General features: G+C 40.9%; 1 protein-coding gene across 5 annotated transcripts in view; it reads right to left on the bottom strand.

The window, feature by feature from the left end:
- The window catches only part of LOC105394159 (ecdysone receptor), a 165,235-nt gene that overhangs the window by 7,633 nt on the left and 136,663 nt on the right, over positions 1-20,939 (bottom strand). Inside the window, exon 1 of one of the 5 annotated variants that reach the window (XM_038117438.2) lies at positions 19,039-19,732. The exons of 3 other annotated variants lie outside the window; for them this stretch is intronic. In XM_038117438.2, the coding sequence (XP_037973366.2) occupies positions 19,039-19,387 (349 nt within the window). In that variant the 5' untranslated portion in view covers positions 19,388-19,732. 5 annotated transcript variants of the gene reach the window in all.

Raw genomic sequence — 20,939 nt, 5'->3', positions numbered from 1 at the left:
GGGGTTGTTGGTTGAGTAGGAGAAAGTTTGTCTGGAAGTATTACTGTTTTAGGGGTGAGAATAGGTTCTGGGATGGTGTAAATTGTGTGTCCAATCTGATTGGGGAAGCTATAGATCACATCCAGAGGCCTAAGTCCAGCACAGCAGTGGACTGTTATAGACTGAAGAAGAAGAAATAATGTCTATATCTATCTATAATACTAAAATGCAACTGCGCAAACTCGGCCAATGCCGCCAGACGAAACCGTCCAAGATCGGACGCCATAACATTAGCATTATGCATACATTTCATGAACCATTTGTCCGGTCGCCGAATGACTTGTTATTTTCCATTTAACATTTCGTTGCCGGTTTACATTTACGAAACATAGAGCCACCGATTTTCGGGTGGAGCGTGGACGCTTCCTGTCCAAACAAAAGGTGGCTAGCGCACCAGTCAGCATACTGATGAGGTGTTCTGCTCGCCTTTATATTCAAGGCGCGGAGGGAGATGGGAGTCGATGTGCGAGGGAACTGTACGGCAATTGTCAATCACACCGTCGGAACTCCATAAGTAGTACACGGAGGGATAAGCCAGCAATTTATACATCCCTATTGGACATTGTGTTCACTAAATTCGATTCCAAGAAGCCGTTGAGATACGGCGTGTAAATGTGTTCGTTTTTTCTTACTGGAATGTCAGACTTGGATGCATTTTGAATGTTTATCTCTGGGAGTTCTGTTTAATCTTTTTGGTGTGTCGAGAACATGATTAGCAGTTAGAGTGTGTGCCTTGCCTTATTTGGGCCGCATTAAATGAGAGGTAAAGTTCCATTTAAGCCTCTCTTCTCGTTAATTTTATTTACATTTTTATTGTGTCCATTAGGCGGACGGAGGGCCGACAGGTCTTTGGCCTATACCTGTTGTTACGTAACCCCTCGGAATAGCCATAACTAGAAAAAGTTTCACGTGGCCATAGCAAAAAATACACCTTTAAATATATATTTATTATTTTTTTACGGGTGAAATCTAACAGCAGATCGAACTGCGTAGATGAATGTCCGAATACTCCTAATATTATATCTCATTGTCGCAAAGCTAACAACAATGAGACGTGTCTATTTAAGATTCGAGACATTCACCTTTGTAAATTCGGTTGATTCGTTGGCTGATATCGCAACCTGTTTGTGATGTAAGTCGTTTTGTAAAACAACCATCAAGCCGAGTCGAGTCTGATCTCACTCGCACTACATTGAAGCAATCTTATAAACGATCAAACTTCAAGACTTTCAAGACCAATAAGTGGCACTCAAAGAGCTGGTAAACAATGTACCAAAGTACGAAAATGGCTAAACAGCCAACTGGCTTCCAATACCAATGACCTTGTTTACTTTGTGAATGCCAAACCTTCCATTAGGTTCGCGGTTTGCGATTAGTTGCAGAACTAATCCGGTGTAGGATCTTTTAATCGATCGATTGTCTCTCAATTACGGGTCAAGTGCGTTGATCTACTCGAGGCTGTTCACATGTGAATACGGCATAAACTAAAGGCAATGTCAGTGCTAAATATATTTGCCTTTGCATTGACCTAAACGATCTGGCGTGTTATTGTCCGTTCAATAAAGACATTGGATACGAAACCTATAAAATTGTTTTGCGAGAGTTAAGAGCGGTTGGCGGGATGCAAGTTTACAGTTCGCTCTATAGACGTATATTAGATATACAATGTCCAGAAAGTATGCGGTGTCGAGGATTATCTATCTAAGTATATTCTTTGTGTTCTGCAGCACTCTTGACGATGCACAGCTGAGCACAGAAGATTTTCTAGGAAAACATAAGTTTCACCGAAAGAATATCTATCTACGATACGGTAAATAAATGTGAAACGCCTAGGCGCGCCTGCTGATGTCTTCGGTTCGTTGCAAAAAGTGTCTCAGGCCTGGGCTTCAGTTGACCGGCCAGCTTTTCAATGTCAATGTCGTCCAAAATTAGTTCAGCCGATTTCAAGAGAATCGTGGCACCTACTTTCGTATATTCCGCGATAGCTATTGCCAATTTCACAATATCTCCACTTGCTGTGCTATACAATGAGGTTATCGCCAGTCAGAAAGATTAGATGTCAAAATAGTCAGGTCGACGGCCTTCTGCCGTTCACTCGCGAATGTAGCAGATAAGATATTTTTACCAAACCGTTTCAAGGTCTGACCTGGTGAAAGAGTGAGAGGGACCTACAAAACGCAGAATTTCGAGCAAAACATTGCGAAATGCAGTAAAACAGTAGCAATGGCAGTTGCCGATACAGACAAATTGATACCATTCACTGTAATAAATTAATAATTATGACAAAAGCAATAAATAATTCAGCATTGAAACATGAGCAGAAAACAAAAACTTGAATTACGGAATCATCGACCAGTTAAGCAATATTTCTTATCGCGATAATAATAAAAGTGGAGTAGTTTAGCCGTGAAAACGAAAGAAAGCTAATCAAAAGTTGAATGTACGGATGACCGAGTCAGTGTGTTATTATTACGTCTCAGCTGTTGCGCTGCGCTTGCGCTTGGGAAGGTCTAGTTCGTGCTTGCTCGGGCGGCGTCGGGCGCGCTCGGGTGCGAGCGAGAGGTCCGAGCCGCCGAGCGACGACCGGGGGCAGCGTGCGGCCTTGACTCTTGTCGGAGCCCCCGCCCCGCCCCGCGCCGCCCCCCCCCCCCCCCGCCTGCAGCGCGCGAGCAACTCGCAACATTATTTATGATACCATCACATCTCGCAGCAACTCGCGATGCTCTACCATTTCTACAGACTGACAATAACTAGTTTTTCCTCTCACGCTACACTCGATCTTTTTGCTCTAATGGGTAATTTCTCTTAAAAGGTGTCTACTGCTGGCAGTTTAATGGTGCTGATAATCTCATAAGATTCTTCTCTACGCGCACTTGTAACTATAATAAGTTTTTGCAGAACCCGCAACACCACTTTATACTTATCAGATGTCTGATGAGAATACCAAATAAGTGATTGAACAATGCCGCATACTTTCTACAGTGACCTCAGGAAGCGGGTATCGCAATAATTTCGCAGTCGCGCGACGCGTAAGCGCCTAGTGAAAGTTGCCCAAAAGTATTGCACAAGCCGCACAGCACCACACACGGGCAGCGTAATTGAAATTCGGGTGTGGCGAAAGTAAGCCCAGCAGAAGGTGACATCACCGCCGCCATGTAAAACGAAAGCAAGTTTCATCAAACCGCTTTTTATTTAATAGCGACGAGTTTCTAACTAGAAAAACTCGCAGCATTCCAGCTGCACGGCCGACGTCCATCCGCTGATGGGCGCTGCAGAAAAAACTGAATTAGAAAAAGTGTTGTTGCGAATGTGCAGCGAGGCGGGCGCGGTGTTACTTTCTACGAGCTGATACTTTCTAGCAGAGATGTGGGCCGCCGCCGCCGCCGCCGCGCGCAACTGGAGCGATCGGTTTCTCCGCGCGCCCCGAGAATTAGATTGAAATAGAAATCGCAAGCCGCAGCGGAGAAAATCGCCATTTTCGCGTCACACGCCCGACGTGGAAATTTCTTTTCGCTACGCAAGAGCTGCGCCGCAAAAACCGCCGCAAGAACAGTGAAACAAGTGAATGCAGCGCCGAGAGTTGCGGCGTTTCAGGAGGGCGCTGCAGCGGGCGGACGCACGTGGAAGTGTTTACATCCGGCACATCCAGAGCACGGGGGGCATCCGGCGGGAGCGGGGCGCGGGGGAGGGAAGCGCCCAATTTAACATAATCTACGGCGGCAGCACCGTGTGAACTCACTGCATTCCACTCCACTCCCCCGCCTCATCTTCAATGCAGGTGTTAAAAATTCATCCCAAAATAGAGACGAAATTTAGAAAGTAAGCAATACCTCTGCGTACGAGGCATGTAATGTGAGCGTAATGGCTGAACCACGAGCTCCCCAAACGTTTCGTTTATTGACGGAGTGCTGGTTTATGTCGAGTGCTCTCTCTTTTCTACGCCATACTTTCGTAGATAAGCCGGGTTTTTGTCTCGTTCAGCTCCCCAAATAGAAAAGTGAGGGCCGGCACCCACGCTCCGGCGCGCCTTTTCGAGTAAACATGGGAATGTGTAAGTAAATAGTAAAGGGAGGGAGATATAATTAGAATAACCTGCTTTATGACTGGCTTTGTGCAGGATGCAACGCAACATGTAGTTGTTCAATGTTCTACGAATATATGGCAGAGCACAGGTCATAGGAACACAGGACATGGCTTTGACCACGGGTTTTCGCAGTGTCATGTCGGTGCCATGGCCATGAGCCATGAGTCATGGCCAGATCAGCCAAGCGGAGCCCGAGTCAGCGGACTCGCAGGTGCCAAGCGACCTTACTGCTTACCATAACCGCTGTAGTTATATTCTTATCAATAATTTTGTCAATACACTACTTTGTTACAGAGTATTGAAATCCTCAATAAGGATGCGTCATACACTAAAGTCATACGTGATAAATTCGACATTCGAACATTAAAAATAAACGATAGGACGACGAAGAAATTCATTCTTCGGGACGTTCTATTCACCGAAATCAAGAATTTAGGTCAGTGGCTTCGTTCAGTTATTATTAAACGTAAGTTTTGTATGACAAACAATTTAGTCTGCTACTTTCGGTGTGTTTATTTTATACGCAATGCATTATCGTGGTGTATGTGGGTCATTAACATTTGACATTCCAGGAAAATGGCTGATATTTGAGGAAAACGAAGACAGTCGAGCTTTTAGAACAAATCTGACGACGAAGAAGGAACATAATAATAATAACTGTAGTTATAAAATAGATATTAATTTCAATTAACATATTACCCATGCTACATGCTAGTTACATAAGTACTAACAATTTTGAGCTACAACACTGTAACCATTTTACTGCTACATTACATTACAAATGTATTTAATAACTATCTACAACTAAATTATTTAATACATACAGATGTTACGATTAGAAACTAAATCCTAGCACAATAGTGTACGCCTCGTCAATTCGTCACTGATTTAGGGTCATTGTCCCACTATCAGTCATGATAACTTCACGACAAAATTCTTATCAGACAATACCGGAGTGCCGGAGCTATTGTTTCGACTCTCAACCAGAGTATTATAAATTATAATCGCTTAGAAACTAACGAGCTATTATCGACGAGCAATTTACCTCGTCTAATACCGCGATTGGACACGAAAATTACATTTAATTGGTGCCATCATAAAATGGTCACGTGAATAAATCTGCTGGTTCGTTTTGGTTCATCATTAGTAGGTTTAATGGTATAAAATGGCGAGCAATAGGTGTTCACAGTGAGTGCCTCGGAGGGCCTCCCGCGTCTCTCGGTAACGAGCAAAAACTCTAAAACGACATCCGACTACGCAGTAAAAAACTACAAACTTAGTTGTAGTTCATATTACCGAGCCATCAAGATCGGAGCAGGAGCATCCAACAATCCGTTAAAGGTAGAAACGGAACATGGTTTACATGGTGTAATAGGTACTTTGAAAAATATGTAACCTGCATAGTGTAAAACAGAAATAAAGGCGATGATGGCACGCCACGCCATCGCTAATCTGTGTCAAAGGCGCAGCCCACGCTCGTCGGAAGGTCGCCCTCTGCTGTAAACTTAACTTTTAATAGGCAAAGTACACACTTTCAACCTTGAAGCCGCCGCGATGGCGACCGATCGAGTTCAAAGTGATTTATTAACCCCGAGCGTATGTATGCGGGTGTTTTGTCGGTAAAACGTGAGTTTTAATATTTGATTCGTGTACATGTGTGAGGCGTACGCTTCTCTACCGACGGGTAATAATACCGGCGCTGTCAGGGTGATGGATGGGTCCACGATGACGGGAGCCTGAATGTGAAACCTCTCCCTTCCGTGGATCCCAATTGTTAATATTCAAGGAAACCCGATGATTGAACTGCGCTAATGACGCGACACCGAACAAATACATAGTTGCCGAGACAAACAGATTCAATGCCACTCGAACAAATTCACAATCATATTCAATAAGTCAAGTTTCTATTTTATCGCCGCCATTGCTCGGCGACAGTTGCGATCGCCGAGTTAGTTTCAATTCAATCAATTTCACGACTGAAGCAAAGGATTGAAACAGTAACACTCGAGTGTATTGACAAATACAATTTGTCGATAAGAAACTCGATTGGAAGTCGCAACAGCAGTTACTTTGACCCCGGGCCGGACGTAAAGTCATTTAAAATTTACGTGTTTCTGAAAACAGCTGGTGGTTCCCGGCGTCTGGTTCCTCAAGGGTGAACAGTCGGCGCCGACCTCCAGAGACCAAACTTTAACGAGCTCAAGGAAACACCGGCAGTTTATCATGTTGCTAAAAACGTGGTGTTAATAACTCACAAGTGAAACTGTCAATAATTAATTGAACACAGAAGTTGTTCGTCAGGTATAAGCTATGATAATTATGAAGATTTGTTATTTATAGGAGTGCGTCCACCTTGTCTAGCCGAAGAGCACAAAGGGTCGCCCACGCACGTCAGCCGTCGCGTCAAATGATATAAGATGGACGGAAAAGACTATAAATTATTCTGTCTTATTAGTACTGCATTCAAGGGCGAACAATGTATTTCAATTCGATTTGTTTAGCGAATTTTCTGGAGACGAGATGTAGGTGGGGTACTTGGGTAGTGTAACTGTAGACTGTTAGGATTTTCAATATCATAATTGTACATTTTAACAGTTGCAAAATAACAACGATAAGACCATGGCACCTGACATGCATTCAGAGTAATACAATAAACATAAGACCAACCAAAGGCTGCATTGGTGCTAGGGCATGCAATACCGCAATACCGGTATCCGTAATACCGGGATCCCGGACAAAATTCCCGCTTTTTTCAATACCGGTATTGAAAGTTAATACCGGTATTGAAGTAATACCGGAATCGGACTTTTTCAGGCTATAAATAAAGCGATTAAGATTTAGTTAGCCTTGGTTTCCTATATACTGTGAATGCGCACTTGTTTCCAATCGTTTAATGCTGTTTTCGGCTGCTAGAAATCTACTGTTGACCATGCGTAAACCGACACCGGATGTAAAAAAATAATTTATTCTAAAATTTAAACTCTAAAACTTAATTCCCGTAAAAATCTACAACAAAATACAGAATATGATTGCATTTTCTTGTTTTATTTTGACGTATACGACCTTTAAACACAGTATATGCCATTTATTACAAGGAAGTCTAATACCGGTATTAATACCGGTATTGAAAATTGTTCCGGTATTGCATGCCCTAATTGGTGCAAGCAAAATTCGGACTGAATTAGTAAACCCGTTTTAGGATACTTTCTCAGCGCATGCAAAAGAAAAATGCATCAGAAACCTCGCTGGTAAGTAGCTTATTATCTGCTGGCTAAATGGTAGCATTGTGTGCACATTAGCGGAGGAACACGCACGGCATGGTAGCCTGAGCGAGACCGCTGCAGCCTGCAACCGGTCCCAGAAACCACTCGCATGGTATAAATAGACTCGCACACCATCCATCTCACTTGCGATTTACTTTTCAAACACTGCAAACACACATGTGTAGCGAAACATTCATCTAGCGAGCGCGATAGCTCTGACTGCTGACGTCAACATCAATCTTGGATGATTTCGGATACCATCCACTCTGTAATTACTTTGCCCGTCTAACTAACTGTCCCTTCCAATCCATGTCGTCTGTCGATGTTTACAGTAATTCCGCGTCCAGATTGAAACAGTTTGATCAAGATAGTAATAAATGATGCTCCTGGCTTTGGCCGTTGCAGAGTTGAATTCAAACGAGTTTTGATTGGCTGTACTCCGCTAATATATGAATGTGCCGAGTACATTTCTAGACAATAGTGCTTGTTAAGGTCCGTATACGTTGACGGGTACATAAAGCTAATCAGTCCCAGATTAGCTTGACGGATTGCTGTTCTGTTGCTACTGTAATTGAGCAGATTTGATCGGAATCTGATGAGTTTATAGCTCGCGTGCGTTGTTCATTGCTGCAGAAGACTGAAATATTGCGTTAAAATCGAAAGCACCAGAGATATAATGCTAGTTACCCGCTAACTCATATGGTACTACTTTCACTCAGCCATTAACCGTCTTATGAGGTGGAGTGTAGAGTTGCAATTGATTTGAGAATTTTGAGAACAGGAACGAATGTCGTGATACAAATTGTAAGTTGGCGAGGCGTGTTGCGTAACAAGCCACGTGGCGGCGAAGACATTGACCCCTCAGTACACCGATGGACGCATTTGATTGGCGGATAACTTGCGAGCCTTCAAACTCCTTGGCGGTCTTCAAACAAATGAGAGTCAATGAAGAATGATTCCGAACAACTCGATGCCAGATTTGAGGTGAACGTCCCAGTCATCAAGCAAAACAATACCTCTCAGAGGATTGGGTTTCTGAAAGCGTTAACCTGCACCTACACAAGATGAAACAATGTGGTTGTCTCATAATTATGAAGAAAAGCCAGAGGAGATGACGTATGAACAAAGGGGGTCAAAGACGTGTATATTACGTGCGGGGGTCGGGACGAAGCCGTCACTATGCCAGACATTATATGGCTATACATAGTTACTTATACGAGTATATAATACAGTTGGGTACGGTTAAATAACAGGGTACATAGCACAAAATCACCTTCGCCGTGTCTCTGACCCCGATGTAAATAACCTGTGGGTCTAATACAAGTAAACAAGTGACGCGGACTGCCATTAATCGCTCTATCGAGTGAGTATCGCGATTCGACAGCTTTTGAACGCACTCTCTGCTCATAGTATATGTATATCGAATTTAGATTGAGGATTTTCGGTGGCGGTTTTTAACACCGACTGAAAAGGGGGTGTTATAAGTTTGGCGTGTGTTTCTACTGTGCTTTCTGAAAGGTGGGTGTTGTATCAGAATTATTTCAGTCGTTCTAAAGTTTGCTTTGGGTAGGTACTTATAGAGATGTGTATTTTACTATTTATAAATATGAATCATATCGCTGACTGCATTAATTTCTGACTTTTAACCAACTCGACAATATTAAATATGACGACTGTGTAATTGGAGTAAAAAAATGCAGTATTTTATAAAGGATCCGTCCGATAATGGATTTACCCTAATTATGACTTGAAACAATGCAAATAATAGCGGCGATGCAAATTATACACAATGGCATTACTTGATAATGTGGGCGACATGCAATGAATTAACATGAATCATGTTTATTAAGAGTTCTGTTAGGTCTTGCGTTTTGTTATACATATTAGGCTATTTATGAAGACTAAAATAGCGTATTTACAATTTGACAATACCTAGCGTATTTTTTAGGTGAGAGTTATGTTTGTAACTGTTTTATGAAATGATGTACTTTAAGACGAAGGGAAGAAAAACAGAGTAGATCTAGGATTCATATCTGAGGCCTACTCTAAAACGCTACAGGATTATCTTTTAAACATGTAATTTTGGTATGGAAATAAAGCATCTCTTTAGTTTACTAAACATAGTTTGAGCTATAAAAACGCAGTAAAGGCGAGGACCGCAGCGTCGCCTATGCATTGTAATCTACAAAGCAAGTAAGGTGACCTAAATGATAAGATTATTTCAATAGCTCAACCACACGCACACATGCACACCACACAAACAAGCGAGTGCATCTGTGTGCGTCGCCCAGCTCGTACAATGACACTGTCGACCTTGACTACTGCCTCGTATATCACACGCACACACACAAACGTAGGAATGTGTGCGTCATGCTTGTATTTAAAGCTAGCAAATAACCCGTCAGAATTGAAACGCACCCATATTGGAGCCGTTTAAACCAGGAGCTTCCACCTTTTGAATGCAACGGCATTTGAGCATGCGTGAATGCGCTAGGAATAAGCGAGGATTCACTGGTTGTCTAGGCAGGGTTTGAGCTAAATCAGTCGCGGTATATGAAAGGCGAGCATTGAGACGGTGGTACGGAACTTGGCTCGCCACTTCGTACTTGGCTGGGGTTTATTTTTAATGAGAGTGCTGAGCTGGTGCCGGCTTGGCGTGGCACCGCCGGTTCAACACACGATAAGGTGAATGCCAGCCGATGCAACATGCACGCCCAAGGCCAACGCAACTCACAGAGGAAATAATCAAGAGCGATTGTTACCACAATTTCATTAATGGCCGCCGCATTAAACAAATCGACGCGAATATGAAGAAGGAAGTAAATGTAATTTTGAATTGGATTAATTTTATGTGTTGGTGCAATGTAATTTTGAATGGTTATTGTCGGTACTTGCGAGAAAATACTGAAGTAAAATATTATATTTTTAAATATTTTGAGCTTTACAATGTGTGTGGTACATAATTACTTGCGAAGTCGTGCTCTTTGAAGTGTGGATGTTGACTCATTACTTTGGACGTTTTCAGTGCTTTTCTTGACATGTTTTCTTTACTCGGATGCCACCCTTGAACACAATGTTACAGCTGAACGCATGTGCCTTGCAGAACCTTATAGAGAACTGAATACAGGGTATGAATTTTATCAGTGGCATTCCCGTTGTGAGGTCAACGGTCAACCTTTTATTATGTGGTACCACACTTCCACAAACATCAGCTGTACATGTTACATACGAATGTTTTATCTCCGGTAGTAGTATTACGTATACTATATTATTTGGCCCAGACTTTGTGGTTTTGTGACACACACTCAACTACGCGAATTCATTCACGATTTCATTTGAATGAACACACTGGTCTAGATTATTTTCCATTGCAACCAAACCTTCATTATAGTTATTATAAAACGTAAAAAATACGTTGTATTCAGTGAGTCATAATTACATGAAACAATGATTAAGGATATAACTATATTTACGTTCTTAAATTGACATGGAAGAACATATTTTATATCAAAATTTTAAGACACATGAGTACACAATACACACCAAATACCTTGTACCAGTTGTACCTACCGTCTTTATGTCTGATTATTTCGCCAACATGTCCATGTTTTTTTCTTGTTTTGCTTCGTGATGATCATAAAAAATACTTCACGGTGGCTCGTTATCCATTGCAATTACAAAAATGAACTTTAAATGTACAACCATAGGATGTAATTTAAAACTACAATGATCAACAATTAAATGTGCAAGGAATAAGGAATGGGGAGACCATAAAATCTTAAAAGTAATACATAATTTAATGTGTTAAGGAAAAACGTAGCATTTATGAAACGAACTTGTTGCTATTATGATGAATAAAGACTGCGCTTTCGGGTTTGCATTACAATTACAACGCTTTCGCTATGAACACACCAAAACACCCCTCTCTTTTTCCAGATGGTTAACAATAAAACATCCTACGCGGTAACCAAAACAATCCTAACATCACATTAGTCCACATTTACTATATAGATACATTGAACTTTAAGCCACACAGGTGACACAAACTCGACGATTCGTCTCAAGATACGCGATCTGAAGACACAGTCGCGCGCCCTGAGATAATGGAGTTAACAAGAGCGTGCGCAGGCGAGCGAGACGGCCGCTCAACCGCACATCCGCCCTGCTTCCTAGAGCTGGTTACTATGAAGAGTGAAGAGTATGAAGGTTCTCTCTATGCAACGACATTTTAATACTCGATGGACTGACAAATAACACCCCACTTCTGCTACTGAGCTGCTATTTGGTTTTGACGCTCAACCGCATATCCGTCCTGCTTCCTAGAGGTCGATCCTGCTATGAAGAGTATGTAGGTTCTTTCTGTTGTGTAGATGGTACACTTGTAACTGGGGGGTCACTCTCTAAATCGACGAACGAACGAAAGTGACCCCCCCTTCTACGTAATGGTGTAAATAATTTGCCTATAAAACTCTTTAATCATCATCATCATCATCATCATCAGCCAATAATCATCCACTGCTGGACATAGGCCTCTCCCAAGGAGCGCCACAACACTCGGTCCTCGGCCTTCCTCATCCAACCACTACCCGCCACCCGCCTAAGTTCGTCAGTCCAGCGGGCAGGAGGGCGACCCACGCTGCGTTTGCCTGTTCGTGGTCTCCACTCGAGACTCTTTAATGTAAATGTAAAAAAAAAGTAATAAATTCTATCGAAGCCTACGATCTCCAAGGGTTAAGCATTTGATAGCAACTTCATAAGTATGTATTTTTGTGATAGAGGTGGCCCAAAAATGGGCTGATTGTTATGGTACGATTCGTATTATAAATAAGACAAATGATTTTACGAACAGTAGGTATTTGTAGGCATGTTTCATCAAAATTGGCTCGACCGTTCCAAAATGTTATCGTCATTGGCTGCGATTTTTAACTACGGTTAGTTTGAATGAAAATATGTTAAGTAAACTAGTCATGGACCTCACGGATGGTGCTAGAGTTAGACGAACTTGTATGAAAATCGAAACCACATGAATTTCAATGCGAATTTTACTTACAAATCCTTGTAGTGTGAGGAAGCAAAAGTGATATCATGTGAATGGTTTTCAAATGTCAACCTGTGCTGTGATATTAAATAGATCGTTACAATTTAATAACTACACAGTACCTATATTAGATGCTTTCAGACGACACTGAATATTGAGTTATTAAATAAGCATCGAAGCATAGCTTTTACAGAGGCAGTTAATAATAATTCATTTACTACGCACTCGTTCATGACCTAATAGGTATTATACAAAACTTCCAAAGATCTAGCTCTGAATCTAGAACTGCAAAACGCCACAATACGCAACATAATATACGCAAAAGTTAAAAGCCAGTTACTCAATTTATTTCATTAAAATATTCCAACGTACGGATGCTTTTAAAATATTTTAAATATGTCTATTATCGAAGGGGCTAACGGGTTAACAATAAAATAAAGGAACGCACGGGTCCTTTTAAAAACGCGAATTTGAAGAATGAATGAAGGGTTAGGCCAACTATTAGATTATACAGTCGAAAGGGTCGCCAAATCTAATGCTGAACAAAAAATAGTGTTTGGACCCTCATGAGTTTGCTGGATGGCCGACAGCTGCCGTGATGGCACAAATTATTATTCTAATGCCAGAATTTAGTTAGCGACTGATAACGTGACGCCATAATTTATTTTAACCAAATTAAGTATTCTTACTTTTTAAAAAAAACGGAATAATTACAAATCTCCTGTCATCTGCTCAGCACGTTTCTTTAAATAATAAGCAGGATTCGTTTTTTGTTCACTTTTTATAACAACATCTTCTGTAGCTACTAATTAATTAAAACACATAACATCTTCCGTCATTGGCACAAAAGTTACTGAAGCTAACAATCAAAAGCTCATTCCAACGAAATAACACACCCGGCATTGGAAGAAAAACTATAATTTTCCGGCTGCCAATCCGAGCCATGTGATTGGTCGATTAGCGGGCACACGTAAGAGCTCGTTTGGCCGCTTGTAGATTTTATAAATAAAGTATCGTGTCAAAAAACGCGGCGGCGACCTTGGCACCCCCGCGCGGGCGCAGATACGTTCACCTCAGGTGAGGCCGCGGGTCAATCGCACCAGGGGTCACTCTATACATTACGAAAAACTAAGTTATGGAGCGCTGCTGAGCGAGCCACAATTATATATCTTGTACTAAACGTTTTTTCACAGCAGCTGCTGTAAGTTCGTTTTTCATCTGTATAGACTCCATACTTTAGATAGAGTAACCCTACAGGTACAGTCAGCTAAAGAGATACATATGTCATCCCAGAACAAGTGTTACATTTCGGACGGTTACGCTGCTCTTAATTCTAGATAAACAAGTGTGAGAAAAGCGTACCGCCACACAAGCTTACGGCACACATGTGGTAACTTCAGCTAAGCACTAAACATCTATTAAGCATTAAGCGCATAACTGTTACTATAGGATCAAAATTTATTTTAATTTAACGATGGCTTCATCCTTATTTTGTTGCGACTAGAGAGGAAGTGTGGCGAAGTTATAAATTAGACATGTGGACTCAACTTAGCATAGGCAATTTTATAGGTGTAGGTATTTATTATTAGTTATTTAGTATTTTAGTTGAACAAGGCGGAAGCGCGGTATGCCAATGACACAGGCCCGGATGTCGAGAGGTGCTAATTCCGGCACCCAAATAGATCATTGAAAGGCGCTATGGCGGAAGAATGGACCAATAAATAATATTACATCATCTATCACGGCCAAAGTAGTAACTGAATGAAATACCAGCTAATATTTAAAAAAAAAAACAAAACAAAAATAACCACATCACTTATTATAAATGAAACAATTTTATAGTTATTCTAAAAAAAATATTGCCGAAAACACCTCCCCTAAGTTTGCAAAACTATGATTCTGGAGACATCACAAGTTTTTGTGTAAATCTCCATAAGTCCATATTTTATTTTGTTATTACCTACTTAAATTAAAATTTGTGCATGCAGTTGGGTCTGGTACGCAAATAAAGATATCTCGAACCGGGTCCTTTGTAAGCCTAAAGTAATGATCAGATTTGGTAATAAACGCAAAATAAATATTCATACGTGATAAAACCCGGTATAATAAATGTAAAACCGTCTAACATTTGGTTAACAAATCCTAACTGACGGACGGTGTCAGTGACCTATTTAAAACAACGCTAAAAATAATGAATCCATTTCGAGGTTGAAGGTCTGATTATATTTTGACGAAATAGATAACATTGTAGAGACAGAAAAATATTAGTTATTTTAACAAACTTCGAAAAAAGGAGGAGGTTCTCAATTCGTCTGTATGTATGGTTTTTTTTATGTATGTTCATCGATTACTCCGTCATGTATGGACCGATTTTTGTTGTTAACTAACATCCAGCCAAAATTACATACATACATACATACATACATCCATCCTGACGTCCCTCAGCAGGGACAAAATTAGGTACCTACTAATCCTAACAGATTGTTTTGTTGTTTTAGGAGAACCTAGGAAAAAATAGAGTACATCCACTATAATATCTAATACGTTTTCTTTAAATTACTTTAACCAAATAACTTTTGGTCGACCCGCATAGTGTAGAACATGAAGAATATTATATGCCATGCCACGAGTGGCTATGACAGTTTAACTTACAAACGACTTAGTTAGAATATGATACAACATGCGGGTTCAAATTATTATCTAATTTGGTTGATGGACAGCAAACAACTGAATTATGGCCGAATTGAATAAACCAGAAGTAACATTTAGCGAGGAAGCAAAGCACAAGGTCGATTTAGTTAGCAAAGCAACATCTAGGTTTTAAATGCGCTTCAGTATATTTTATTCAAATGAAACAATTCGTACGTATGAATTATGTCGGTAGTAAAATGTTAAAGCTATTTCGTAAAGTTTGAATTAAAATTTGATGTAATTTGTCACACGTTAAACGGGATTAGTGGGTTTGTGTTGAACCGGGGAATGTTTTACGCCAAAAATGCCGAATAACAGATGATGCGTAAAATTGTTGGATCACGTAAAACGCGGCGATCCCACACAACACACCTCTATCAACGTAGCAGGAGGGTTACTCTATACTGACGAAAAACGAACGAACTAGAGCTGTCGTGCAATTGGCACGTTTAATACAACAAGATAAGAGTGGCTCGCGCAGCAGCGGTCCGAAACTTAGTTTTTCGTCATATAGAGTGACCCCCAGAGATTTTCCGTTTTCGCTGGCTCCTCGCCAATCAATCTCGGTTTTTCCTCGCATGGCCGCTTCGATTCCATCTCACCATGACAACGTTTGCGTTTGTTCTCAATAATAAAATTATTTTTTGATCTTCCCACAAATAAAAAGCCATCGAAATCAAAAGCCGGCTTGTAAATACATCACAAAGAAAGTGAAAAGTTACTTAGTATTATAATAACTTGATACAAAACAACTCGAGGGTGTAGTTCTAAGAAAATTTACTTTTGATACTTAAGGGACGATTTTTCCTTTTATAGATGTGGCTTCTCTTCTTTGTATTTGGTTGAGATTGTTTACTCTCCAAGTTCGCACAACGCACAAAGAGTATTTTAACTGTTTTAAGTGTGAATAACAACTTTTACAATTACCGTCTGGCACCAACCTTCAATAAAGCGACCATAATTTTAATTGAACACAAAATTGAACGAGGTTGAAATTTTCACTCTGATTTAAAGCAATCATATTTATTTATATACAGGCTGATGTTATCTGTACGATTTTAACTTGTGAAATGTGGCATCACCCGCCTTTTAGTTGTTCATTTGTTATTGCTTGAATTGCCTCACATCTTTACATCTCATATCCACATGGACGTCGGGACGATATTTACCATCAAAAGTTGCTCTAAACCGGTCGAACCGGACTGAGAACGAAACCAACTAACTTCAAGTAGTACTTAAATTGTTCAAAATGTATCACTTAGCTTTGCAAATAGGAATAAGAGTTTCATTTGACAGCTAAGTAACAGAACCGATTTATAGGACGTACGGATTGATGAGCAATTTTAGTTAGTATAGTTATAAATATACCTACACATTTTTGAAATAGAGATTACGGTATAATTCACTCTAAGTTAGTGTCGATTTCTGCGCATGTTTGAGTTAATAAATCCAAAGGGTAAGGTTCTATGATCATACTATACAATGTAGGTACATGTCAGTCAGTAGTCTCAGTATACTGTGAAGTGACTATACCAGTATTACCTATAGTACCTACCTACTTAATACATTTATTGTAAGGTAAAATTTATTGGCACCTTGGCACTGAAACTCCTAATTGTAAATTTTCCATACCAGCCTTGAACGTGTTAGAGCATGGAGGTATTACTATGTGAATCATTATCGGTAAGCAGATAGGTATTGTTCCCTCCTACACTAATAGCATGCTAACTAAACTGCATCCGCGGAGATTTTATTATAACTATTTATTAGGGTAAACGTACCGGTTTGCCGGCCACTACCCCTTTCCGGCCACTTCGCACCTTATTTTGAATAATAGGATAGTATTGAGACATCTCCTTTCTAATTTCGCGCCATTCGACCTGGACGAACATCACGGTTCATAATCCAACGGCATGACCTCGAAATTTGCGGACTGAACCCTCAGTCACCATTTCAAAATTTGGTGTGTGGATGCGTGGCAAATTTAGCAGAAAAAATAGCAGGTGGATTGATTTTCAGAGGTAAGTTTTTAAGTGTTCCTACTGTTTTATTAGTGATTGAATGGGTTTGTGTGTAGTAAAGTATGTTTAATTTCAATATTCAATTGCCTAAACTAACAAACCTTTTCAAAATTAGTAATATTTTCGGTGGCCGGACAATAGGTTATCGATTTATTTCAAAATCTAGTTTCCGGCCGGGTGGTCGGAAACCGGTATATTGTAGTCATTAAATTTTGCCTATATTGCGGAAACCTTAAATGCACTAACATAGATTCCATTATATTAGTGAACAGCTAGAATTTTGTGAATTGACAACTAGATTCCGGCCGGCAAAATGCCTCCTAGTTTCAAAGATATGACCTTAAAAAAATAAGAATGTTTAGCGGCCGATAACCAGTTAAAACAAAACCTGTTTCCGGCCATCGAAATAAGCGGCCGAAAATGGGTAAAAATTACACCTGATTCCGGCCGTCTGAAATAGCAGGCGGCCGAAAATGGGTAAAATTAAACCTGATTCCGGCCATTAGATAATAAAACGGCCGATAATGTTTATCGATGCCAATGCCAAGAGTAGCTAATTTGACTTAAGATTTTAATTTGTTTTTTAAAAACCCTATGAACTACTGTATAAGACTCGTTTTTCTACTGTGAATTAGGTGGCCGATAACCAGTGCACTGGTGGACGATAACTGGGTAAAATGGCCGATAACCGGTATATTTGCTATTTTTACAAAAAATCTTTTTTTTTAAATCATGTATCACTGCTACGTCTATAAACTTTAGGTTTTATGAAACTAGACTATTGAAAGATCAAATGATATTTTTTTGGAAAATCTTGACACACAGCATTATGATAGAAATTAACTCTGAAGTCAACAAGTCGCTTAAGTGGCCGATAACCGGTACTGTTACCCTACTAAGTTGTAAGTCTGTGGAATAATCTAATCTCTATGCTAATGCTACAAATTTTAATAATTTAATTAAAATGTTACGCTGTTCAGTTGTTCAGCGTAGACGGCTAGCTAGCTACCTGTCTGTACCTACCTAAGCGACAGGGCCAGCTAGAATTTAATTAAAATGTGTCAATCCATGATTGTTTTGATTTGATAAGAATGTGTTATCCACCTTACTACCTAGAGTACCTAGACCTACCTATTTATTAAACCTATAATTTAAAATAGGTGACTTATTTATGAGGTTCCACTAGTGACACCCACGGCCCGCCAAGTTGCGAAGTGATCCGTCATTCTGAACTTAGTCATCATCATCACTTTGACCATGATATGATGAGACATATTAGATTTCATAATAATTAATAAGTTGGAAAGAAATAAATATGGACCCCAAATGCCTAAGCAAAGGCTATTTGCCGGTAGTATCTAAGGTAGATATAATACATATCTAACTACGTAGCCTACAAACAGTATCATAGTGTGAAATGGAACCTAGGTAGGTTCTATCTAGGTAGGTTATCTAGCTAATTCACTGTAGGTAAACGAAATGGATGGAATAATGGGTAATCGATAGCCTGTAATGTGAGTGAACTGAACACCCTGTGATAGGTGTCATGGAACTCAATCGACCCAGCGTAAATAATACATCGTCCAAGCGACCTTGCCACTCGTAATTACGCCAGCAGGTAGGTTCAAGTATACTTTGTTGTAGGTTACATAGGTGTAACAAAAAATGCCTTTCAGTAGGTAGATTGTGAAGTAATTAGCAATAAGTTAAGGCACCCCTAGCATTTGAAACAAACAAGCCACGATAATAAACCTCAAATTGGGTTTGATTGATTGATGTCAGAGTCACGCCGTCCGGTCAAGGTATCCGGGGTAAAAGGTCAACGACAGCGCGGGCGGGTTGCCGCCAAAACTATCACATTCCGCGTTTTGTTTACATCGTCGATTCCAATAAGAAACTGACCTGATGAGATGGATTCGTTCTCGGATTTGGGCGTGGTGGGCGGCATGGGGAGAGGCATGGAGGGCAGCGCGTGCGGCGGCTTGGGCTGCGGCGGCGTGCAGCCCGAGCTGAGCAGCGTCTGCGCCGTGCTGTAGGTGATGGAGTCGTCGTAGCCCCACAGGTCCAGGCCGCCGTACTCGGGCGAGGCCAGCGACTCCGGCGTGAGCACCATGGCGGGCGGCAGGCCCAGCGCCGACGACGAGGACACCTCCGAGGAACTCTCCTCCAGCATGCGCAGAGTCTGGAACCCCCCGTTGTTGGACCAGTGGCGTTTCATGGTCGCGGGCCCGTCAAACAATCCACGATTCATAAATGAATGGCATTTGGCGCCTTTCACAAACACTCTTTCTCACCAACTAATGCCAGAAACACACACACGGTCACCGTACAGAAACCGAAACTAATCGCTCCACAATCCGCTGCCGAGATGCACTTCGTCCGTTCACGTACCAACAGATTCAGAAAGTGGAAACTCCGAAACGAAATCGACTGCAAAAATCACAATTACACAACCTGTTCGACAGGATAAATAACGCGACAAACAAAACTCTTGTTGCTCGGAATTCGCGACGCGAAGTTGTTTATCGCGGAGAGTGGTTCGAACGCACGTTCAGCGCTCGCGGTCGCCGCCTGCGGAGTACGACGCTCGGCGCGGGAGGGAGCGAGCGCGCGGCCGCGGGACGCTCTCACTGCCACGGTCGAGCGTGACGTCACGCGCCCCGCCCGCCGCGCGCACCCCCGCGGCCCCGCGCCGCGCCCCCCTCGCGCCGCCCGCGGCCCCCCGCGCCCCGCGACCCGCACAAGAAAGTCAAGTCACTGGTGGTTGGTGACAAACAATGTGGAGCGAAGATTAAACACCCTGGATTTATGAGGCCGCTCTCTATCGGAACTATTTTTCTTGTGTAACGTCTGAACTTGAAAATGTTTAAACTAATTTCCTACTAACCTATACACACCTCTTACATTTTACGATAGAGTACATAGGTAGGCGGTGTAGGTGTAGGTACTTACTTATAAATTAAAATGCATTGATGAATTTTATTAATGTATTAATTCATATTTTAATATCAGCGACTGAGAACAGAAGACATCGGATGGTATAGTTGTCACATGGCATAGATAAATAGTACCAAATAGTACCAATGTACAAGGAATAAGTACTTATACACAATTTTTTAGGATCATAGTTTTGCTTTTCATTGAAAGTGATTATTATTACAGGAAAAAAAATAGGTAGGTACCTACTTATGTAAAAGTATAAAAACCTGTAACAATCAGAATAACGGATTACCTTTTATTCAGAGATATGTCAACCACTGTCTTAGCTTATATACGATATAAACTACTGACCTATCAGAGTAAGTAAACGTTAAACATTATTAAACATTACGTAGCGTACTGCTTAAAAGCACCTACCATAACTATATTTTTTAACCGTAAACACAGTGAAAAAGGTGAAAGTGGGACGCTGAAAACTCTCACTAGACTTCAGTTTCAGTACCTAGATATTTACCGTTTCACGTTGCTACCTTGAAACAATTCGCATATCGATTACCTAGATCTAGATAGATAAGTCAGTTTAACACGAAGTGTACCTGTGAAAGCAGGTACAAGCTTCGATGCATTGCATCTATGTATATTATTTATTATCTATAAGTATATCTTTAATATCAATGTGTGCCCTCAATAAATATTTGTATAGGTGTTCTTGAATTGTATTTTAGGCGAGCATGACTTGGTCGCGAATGATACTCGACCTGAATTATTGGCGAAACCAGGTTATTGTGCCATTATAAATGACATAAGTACCTAAGTAATACTTAGAATATTGGCTCGAAATTAAAATCGTGATTAGGATGTAA

This window comes from Plutella xylostella, chromosome 10 (assembly GCF_932276165.1).
Source record: "Plutella xylostella chromosome 10, ilPluXylo3.1, whole genome shotgun sequence".
Taxonomy (NCBI): Eukaryota; Metazoa; Arthropoda; class Insecta; order Lepidoptera; family Plutellidae; genus Plutella; species Plutella xylostella.
Note: the sequence above shows the minus strand (reverse complement) of the source record. Positions and strands in the feature narration are given on the sequence as shown.